This window comes from Rhopilema esculentum, chromosome 2 (genome assembly GCF_057945365.1).
Source record: "Rhopilema esculentum isolate cy_ngs chromosome 2, ASM5794536v1, whole genome shotgun sequence".
NCBI classification, from domain to species: Eukaryota; Metazoa; Cnidaria; class Scyphozoa; order Rhizostomeae; family Rhizostomatidae; genus Rhopilema; species Rhopilema esculentum.
The window spans coordinates 3,997,473-4,006,966 of NC_142816.1; the positions used below are offsets into that span (position 1 = coordinate 3,997,473).

Sequence of the window (9,494 nt, forward strand, 5' to 3'; positions counted from 1 at the left end):
TTCCATTTCTATGGGTTTTCCCACATCTTTCAGTGTCTACAGTATTTGTAACTTATGCGAGCTTAATTGGGAAAAGTTACTTCGCGTTTTGAAATCTAAATTAACGTCCAAGTATGTTTAAAATTTGAAGGCGGTATTAAATAATGCATAAGTATAAAGTTTTATCTTGTTTCTGATATGACTGTAGTTTTTAATCAGATATTAGCGTAAACATTGTTATTGAAGAAATCTAACCATCGAGTTTAGTGAAATATTTTCAAGCATCACAGCCTTCCTGTATAACACACCTCACCTAACCTGTCACATTTCTCATAATCACGCGGAATATTGAACATATTGTGTGTAAACAGAGTTTGGGCTTTATTGGCACAGTTACTTGTGGCCTATAGTTCTTCGCAAACAGTTAACTGGTCATTCTCATCGCTAAACATTCGTTGCCATCGACAACAACTGTTTAGACGGGGGTTACCTTTGACGGTGTCAGTTCTAAAGGCTTTGGTGTGATGGAAGGCAGGATGCAAAAAACACGAAGGCGTTGGAATTTGAGTGTGGAATTTTTCTGTAAACTGTGAGTTTTACTGCAATCCAATTACTGTTCGGTCAAACCTTGAAAAGGGGCCTGCTTTTGACAACAGATGGTTCAAGGAACACTGCCTTTTATAACAAAATTTAATGAGTTCTCCAATTAAAAAGGTTTTAAACATAGGGGCATGGTACTGTAGAATATGGCGGAAACGTTTATTTAATTAATTTCCGCGTCATTCGATTTTCTACTGATTTCCAAAAACCTTTTTTGGGTTCGTATCCCCCGCAACCCATGGAAGGTCCGTCCCTGTGTGTGATACGAAATTGTAGGCAGAAACTGAAAAAAACTCCACATTTGGGTGAAAAAATACAATCGTTATACCAGCTTCAAATGATGTCACAACAAAAAAGAAAGTTATACACAATTAGCTACTAAAAGAAAACATGAAGCGAAAATCGTAGACCTAGAGACACTGGAAATTGCTGAGACACTTGGAAATTGCTGAGAAACACTGGGATTTGACATTGTTGTAAACCTTTTAAGTTTTGTACGCGAGAACCGTAATTTTAAATCATGATAGCAAAAACGTTTTAGGTTGAATATTAAACAAAACAAAGGTTTTATTGTAAGATATTTTTGAAAATTTTTTTTAGATAAAAACTAATAAAGGAAGCTTATATACAGATATCAAGATGACTTAGTAGAGACTATCTCCGAAATTATGCAACCCTATGCTATCTTTCACTTAAAACTTCGGGGTGTGAATAAATTTGCTTGAGGGGTAGAACTAGTTGAAAATTAAGCCAGCAAGTAACATGCCACGCCTTTTTCGCTTCATAATAGTTGGAAGAGAAAGTAGGAAAAAGAATGTGTTGACAAGTAAAAGTTAATTTTGCATCTTAATACAAGCATTTAACAACCCATAGCAATGTATAAATAACACAAATCGTTGTTTTCTTATTTTATGTTGTCATAAGAAGTGGCACGGCAGAGACACATGGCGCATACCATACCAAGGAGCTACAAAAAAAGAGTATTTTATCAACCACAAAGTTTTATAACCATAAAAACAAGTTTCTTGTCAGTTTCAAACAGTCTATAACTGGTGCCTTTACAAATACTTTTCTTCGTAGTTAGAGAGTGGAAAGAAATGATGTAAAATAGAGCGACAAAATTGCATTTGTTTACACTGTTAGAAATTCTTTTTTGAAAAAAACCACAATCTGTACCAGTTGATAACTGTTGAACTGTTTTACTCATGTCTTTTTGAAGATAGAGATGTTAAAAATTATTATGCTCAAAAGGATGAAATTTTGGTTTAATGAAAGCAACATTATATAGCTTTAGTCTAAACGACAATGGACTGCATTCTTGGTTCGCTTGTTGACGTAAGAGGCATGACATGTTTTACCAACGACTTGAAATCAATAGACAGCAAAGCAACACACGCAGCCTAAAAGTGGTGCAGCCTAAAGGTGGTGCAGCCATGTAGTTGAGGTCATTTTGACCTGACTTTACAAATACAGTGCCAGGTGACCTTCGCAAGATTAGGTCTAGTCGCTACTAGCCAGAAAAACAAAATAGAGAAAAGTTTCATTGCAAAAAACGTTTTGGTGGTACAAATTTTGAGATAACAGATAGTGTCATATATTATAACAACGATATATTCTAGATTAGTGACCCAGCCTGGTCGTTGTTCTATCTACCGTTCAATCTGTCTATCAACGTTTTATACTCTGCAGGGGTCGCACAAAAAGGCTTAAGTTTGTGCTAAAAAGTCTGTTCACATCTTACACGTACTAGTACATTCAAGTGAAGCAATGATTGTTCACCCAGGATTCTGAGCTTCTATAAAACTTTCTAGTGGGCGAAAAATCAAAAGTGCTGAAGTTTTTTATTGTCACACTTGAAATATTTCTTGTGCATTCATTTGGCTGTACTGATTCCTTCTCTGTATGAGACGAGGAGGGCGTCACGTTAAAAATGGTGTGCCAGTTTCAGCCCATCAGTAAAAGTTTAAATTAAGATCTTGATTTCAGGGGCATATACTTGGTCAATTATTGGGGGGGGCATTTAATAAGATGGTGACCGCCCCCTTACCTCCCCCAGGTGTCCATCGTTGCTTTTTTTATCAGTAGCTGTGTGCCTGTCATCCGCATCCTTTTTTAAACATCAACTGTTTTTAATAAACAAATGCATTTTTCTTACCTGGACAAAGGCGATGCCAACACCAATACCACCGATAATGGCAATATGGCTGCTTACATAGTCTTCCATTGCCTTGACGCAGCCCTAATGAAGAATGTTTAAATCAACACAATTAAATCTGTATGCTGTATATTTATAACAACACACCCCTGGACTGATGACGATTTGTACTAAAAAAATTATTACTGAAAACCTGGAATGAATCCTTCTCCGGGGGGGCTCATCAACTGAGGCAGTTTTTAGATGGGGGCTACTTTGAGCAGGGCTTGGGCTATATTTCAATTTTGCTTAACACAATTGTCTAAGCACACAAAGATGTCTAGTCGAAAATACTGAAGTGTTCATTATTGAAGCGTTTAGTCTCTTTGTAATTGCCTTGTTTATTTTAGCTATTTTCATCCACTGCTGAATATGTTATTGATCATGGTGTATTTTTGTGTCTTATTTCAATGAAGCACACATGGGGCTTAGCCAGAGATTTCTTTAGCAGTCTGCTGCTTACTCATCAAACCTTCACCACCTACTTTCACCCACACAAGACTGCACAAACTTTAGAAAAACATATAGACGCCTACTTTTAACTGTGAGCCATCTCCTTCAAAAAAATTTTCTTTAATTCATATGGCACAATACTTATTTAAAAGTGAAAAACAGGTACAGTGCTGCTGGTAAAAACTCTTCAGGGCATTTGCGTATATATAACAAACAGTCACTGACTATCAATACAAACCTTTGAAAAGTTGTCACTGCTAGATGTTCCACAGCTGGCAGCTTTTTGATCCTTGCAGCATGACTTTGGTGTTTCTAAACTGCCTCTGTATTTTTGGTACCAAACTGTGCTGTTCCAGTCACTTGGACCATTTACGCCACAGCATTTAAGCTAGAAATTTGCATACAGTATATAAAATGTCTTCTAATAAATGAACTCGAAGTAAAAAAAGCTATGCTTGATAGCAGATTTAGCAACACTGAATGGGTAGGTGGGGTTAATAAGCACACCAAGATATTGGTTTTGGAGTATGGTAAATTCCCTGATGTTAGATACATGCCCTTAATACCATAAATACCATAGCCTCCTGGGGCTTATTAATATTGAGAAAAAAGTAAATGGGAGCTTATTTAAGAGGGCTAAGACAAGAGTAGGGGTATATGAAAATAATCTATATGTCACCATAAAGATATCTCATATTTTTATAACAAAGTCACAATACAAAGGCCTACAAGAAAAAAATAATTTTCGCTTCCCAAATTCTATTACTGTTCCTGGTATAGATAAAATTCCAAGTTACAACATCGTCAATAAGATTATTGGACTGAGCCAAATGACTTAATGAAATGTGTGAAGGATTTCTTTGTCACCCAAAGTGATTACACCAGTTTATTTAGAAAAGTGTCTTTCTCACCTCTTTCTGCATAAAGTCAATTGACTTTGTGAAAGTTTTTGATGCTTGATCAGACGCACCATAGTTTGTCTTTATGGACTTCTTAACATTATCTGAGACAGTTTTTATGACCTATATGTCAAACACAAATATCAGTTTACATTTTTCAACAATAACAAGTGAAAATTAAGGATATGATTAGAAAATTTCACATGTTTTCTCAGTAGATTCTGCTTAATCTCATCATCACAACCAATAACATTCCCAAATTTAGCAATATATAATTTGTTGTTGTCAACAATTTTTTCTGTAATCAAAATTCATACAATCTGTCCATTACCAATCTGTATTATATATATATTTACATTATACATTACATATTTAATCTATTTCATAAAAATGGTTATCTAATCAGGAGAAAAATAATTAGTAAGTCTAGAAAGCAAAAGGGCTCTTATAATGTCACTATCTATTGGCAAAGACTTAACTTATTTTATCAGATATTTGAAAATGAAAGAGAAGGAAGATCCACATATTTATAATGTTCTAATTGTGATCCAAATTTTGAACTTTTTAAGAAACTGACCTTGTCTTTCTTGACATAGGCAAAAATACCAGCAGCGATTTCCAAAATAAAGATGAAGAGCAGCAATATGAAGTACTGAAAAACAGAGGTGTGAGGCTAAGAGGAATGCTGATAAACGAACGTCTGAAGAAAAAATTTGAATCCAGTGATGGACTCTTTGGGATTTAGCAGCACACCAGATCTAAGGGCAAGGTATGGGGAGAACCAAAATTAAAAACTTCCAGAAAATGCCTGCTACCACAAGTAACATCTACAACAGTATCATGCATCTATCTCATACTTTCCTATAACATATTTTTAGAAATAACATGCGCCTGGCCCCCAGAAAATGTACATATGTATATGGCATCAAAAAATACCCTAGGTGCAATCCACACATTGATTGATAGCATACTTTTGGCTATGCAAATTCTTCCTCTTTGACTAAACAAATTTCTTTGGCTACCAAATACTCAACCTTTCTTCTTGTTTGAAAACAGATGTGTCACTTATTCAACACAACTCGGCAAGAAACCAAGAGGGGCCTCCATCCAATATGGGTATTTAACTTTAATAGCAGACTAGCCATTTCTAAACCCACATAAATAAAGCACATATATAAATATAAATATAAAGTCAGTAACAATAAGGCGCTTTTGAAGTGTCATAGTTTACAAGTAGAATGGTGTCAAAACAAAGAAACTCTTTAAGTTTATAATCAATTGAATGCTCTAAAAGCTATTGAGTTTATATCTTCTATTGGCCAATGGTTGTAAGCATACAATGATATATAAAGCCAATTTAGTTGCTTTTATCGTTCAAAAGAACTGTCTTTTTATGCATCTGCAGCCATTAAAATCCAAGTCATCTGCAGCCTCTTTAGTCATTTCCTGCCTTTTTAGTCATCTGCAGGCAACATCGTATCAGGGGAGGGGGGAAAGTTACTTTTTAATGGAAAGGGAAAACATTAACTTTCCTTGAAAATTCTCAACCATTTTTTCTGGGACTGTAGCTTAATGCTAGTGGACAATAAAAAAATCTAACAAAGTATATATATATATATACATACTATAACGAGAAGCCATTTGCTCTCTTTCCAGGCTCCACAACATCCAACAAAGCCAATGACCATGACAAATGCACCAGCAGCAATCATGACATTTGCAGCTGAAGTCAGTCCTCCATCCCCAAGGAAAGAGTCATAGTCCTTTGCTTGAACACGGCTCCAGATACCAACTCCAAGAACTCCTATACCAGCAATCTAGTCAAACAAAATAAATCACCAAAAGATAAGTCTTGATGTAATTACGCAACTACAAAACTGTTAGGCTTTTATTAAAATTTGTCATTTGGCTACTTTATAGTGACCAAAAACTAGATTTTCCTTTGACCTTAGATTTGTAGTCTGAGAACAATAACATAAAATAGCCTTATTGTCAGTCTATTTGTAATGATGAACAATGTGTACTTCTAACAATTTTGTAATCTGAATGGGAATACCATAATGTCTTCCGAGGGAGGGTGGGCGCTTATTTGAGGGGAGACTTACTCAAAATTGTAGAATCTACGTCTATCTTCACTTGATAGCAGGCTACGCTTAAGCGAAAGTTACTCTAATATTCACTTATTTTTCTCGTATGATTTCAAGTTATTTTAGAGTTATATTATCAAATTTACATATAGAGCTGGAAAATTGAAAGCAAATTGGTAACCCAAAGAGCAAAGGTTTTTCAAGCATATTAGAATCTATTTGCCTAGGAAGTCTAATGTTGCTAACAAGCATTTATCAAAATTGCAAAAAGCCTATCTGTTTTCTATTTGGTATAACAAACTGCTTTTCTAACAGAACAAGACAGAAATTCAATATTCTATGGAGTTAATTATTCAAAGAATTTCTAGCAAATTTATGGTCGAAAAACAATGCCATGCAGGTGACCAATTCAGAACAATGAATAAAAGACAATATTTTGAATAAGAGTTCTCTGTAAACACAGTCAGAAGAACCCGTTTGTAATAACAGGTAATAGAGAATGCAAAAAAATTGGTGTGTTTGTCATATGATTCAGCTTTTCACCTGACTGCTTACAAAAACAGAGACAAAGAAAGAAAGCCTGTTTTTGTTGGAAAATATTTCTACAACTTCCAGAGCTGTATTCTTAAATAACAGGACAAGCTGTTCCATTGTGTTGCTTCTGAAGCAAACTGGTATGGCGACATTTGCAAAGCTTTCTCCAAAGGTCTTTTGCCAGACTCCTTGACTTTTCAGAAAAGCCCTTGAATCAACACTATCAAGAATTCTTTATAATTTTAACAATAACTTCAAATGTCATTTAATCATTATCTCTTTGCAGATAAGGGAATAGCTTATTCTTTTTAAACAGGAAGGATAATCATTTTTAACAATATTCCAATTATAAAATGTTACCTCATTTACCGAATTTAACTACAGCAAGTGATTCTAAAGGCAATTTCAAAAATGATTCCGTTAGGTTGATTGCATAATAATGAATTGCAGAATGCATAAGATATTGCCTGCCTACTTTGTTACAACTTCCATCCTCGCAAAGAAATGCCTTCAGAAAAGGTCACATATATATATATGATTTCAAAACTCATTTTGCCCATATCTTCACCCCTAGTTTTACTTATATAACTAAAAAATAATTCATTTCTTATACAGTTCTATGAAAGGCAGAGCTTAGCTTTAAACAGGGACCGTTCTGCTAGGGGGGTTAACTAAACTTGGTACATCTTTGTTCAAGACATAAAAGAAACCATAATGTGACGTGACTACCCCCTAACTTTAAATAGGGACAGTTCTGCTGGGGGTTAACTTAACTTGGTACATCTTTTTTCAAGTCATAAAGGAGACCATAATGTGACGTAACTACCCCTGCAGACTTGTTCATCAAACCCGATATGTTTGTTGTTCGTCGTGGTCATTCAGAAATTGCTTACAAATTTTGGCAAGAATGCCGTTTACTATAAGTACGAATGTTTCCGTAGCGGCAAATCCTGAGAGAAATTTTTAACTGCAAACAATTCCGGATTTGCATTCAAATTTAATCGCATTGCAAAGCAAATAATCCAAAGCTCAATTTGTGTGAATACGTGGCGAAGGGAACTTGCCTTTGATGCAGGGAACACAAAGCTCACCAAGCCGAGCAGGAGGGCGGGGCACTTTCGCAAAGGTTGAAAAGGGCAACGTAAGCAGTTTGAAGGTTTTGTGGCTGACATGAATTACAAAAGGTTAATGAAATTACTCAAGAAATTGAATCTAAAACAAAAGAATTATATTTTCGAAAGGAATATTGATATTTCTGTAGAAAGCGAAAGTGGAATTTCGTGTCTTCTTTGAAATGGTGGTTTGAATTTGATGCAGAAAACCGATAGAAAAAAGTAAAGCTTGTCGACATTTATTGCTTATGAAAGATTTGTTTTAACGAAAATAAGCTGTTTCCACATTTGGAATCGGGGCAACTTGTAAATTTCTAGAAGCTTGGGTGTAAAAGAAACTATCACGGTGACTTCAAGTTAAGATTTTTGAAAAATTATGCGGAGTAGTCTGCAGCAACATGCCAAACGTTTTAGCTCTCGCTTAGCAAAAAACGAATCAGAAATATAGTTTATAACCAATATAAAGTCTCGCTATTTCGAGCACAAAAGTATTTTTGCAGCGGAAAAAGTGAGCAAGCTCGTCGCCATTGCTGGTTCCACAGTTTCGTTGAAGCTAAACCTGAAAAAAGCAAATGAGCAAACTGACCACAAAACATAAGCAGCCTCCGCGTATATTAACAGATAAGTAAGTTCTATTAAGTCAGTTAACGAGTTATTTTAGCGATAAAACAGGTTTAGGATGTTGTCGAAATGCTTACCCAGAAAAGAAAATTGAAGGCAAACAGCAAGTACTTGAGGCATGTCATGCCGCAACCCAAACCTTCGTTAGCCATGATGTATGTATGCTCTTCTTGACTGCACTAAATTGAAACGTCGTATCTTTTAACTGCACTGGAAAAGTTATGGAGCGCTCTTGAAACCACTTTAGTTTTCCGGAACCCTTTAGCAGCCAATACGTCTTGAAGCAAAGTCAGAATGACTCACAACACTTTTGATGAAATTTGGACACATCAAAATGATATGATGCGTGGCCAGATACAATGGGACAATGGGATCTTAAACAATAGAACAATAGAATTCTAACTATGCAATGGATTCGTGACGAGCTGGAATATAGTCAGACGGGGGTACAACTGAATGTGACGTAGTCCATTGACCATTTCCTTTCCACTTTTCACACCGTGCGGTGCGGTAGATATGAATAATATTCCTGCTTCCATAATTTGAATATGGAAACCTAGGAAACAATTTGAAGGATAACTTGAAATAAAATGCGGTAGCTCAAGAATTTCGCGAGTTAAGCTTAGAATAATTACTTTTCTCCATCACAGTTTTCTTTGGCGATGGCGATCATGCTTTGATGATCTCATCGGATCTCATGATATGACACCAAAGAGTTTCTCCACGTTTTACAGGAACCAAGTCCGGGTTTCAGTGTTAGGTGTTAACCTCAAAGCTGCTGAACAGGGCCTGCGTGCAGACTCAAAATTTCCCAAAGTCGAGTCTGCACGCAACCTTTCCATGAAAGAAGTTGATTTTGCAACCGGCCATGTCCACATATAATTTTGTCTCGTAACGTTTTGAACAGAGCCAAATTAACAGTAATCCGCACAATTTCCAAATCTTTCGTTGGCCATATCTTATCAAATTTTCGTTGGCTAAAGTTCCTCTTGGTTATCTGGTCAAAATTGAAAAA

At 35.7% G+C, this 9,494-nt stretch overlaps 1 protein-coding gene across 1 annotated transcript; it reads right to left on the reverse strand.

Moving 5' to 3' along the window:
* Positions 1–879: 879 nt before the first annotated feature.
* On the reverse strand, positions 880–8,794 carry LOC135695632 (CD151 antigen). Its single transcript, XM_065214769.2, has 7 exons — positions 8,557–8,794; positions 5,751–5,942; positions 4,703–4,777; positions 4,138–4,248; positions 3,465–3,614; positions 2,735–2,818; positions 880–1,546 (listed from the first exon to the last, which is right to left on the reverse strand). Exons 1-7 carry the CDS (start codon positions 8,629–8,631, stop codon positions 1,484–1,486), a joined length of 750 nt encoding a protein of 249 aa, XP_065070841.2. The 5' UTR covers positions 8,632–8,794; the 3' UTR covers positions 880–1,483.
* Between the last annotated feature and the right edge of the window lie 700 nt (positions 8,795–9,494).

Bases quoted from the DNA above. Each gene is read 5' to 3' on its own strand.
- LOC135695632 (XM_065214769.2), bottom strand. From the start codon at position 8,631: ATGGCTAACGAAGGTTTGGGTTGCGGCATGACATGCCTCAAGTACTTG. The intron at 4,778-5,750 runs GTATGTATATAT...TCTGTTTTTCAG, and splicing joins GCAAATGGCTTCTCGTTATA to TACTTCATATTGCTGCTCTT. The intron at 3,615-4,137 runs GTGAGAAAGACA...GCAAATTTCTAG, and splicing joins TTGACTTTATGCAGAAAGAG to CTTAAATGCTGTGGCGTAAA.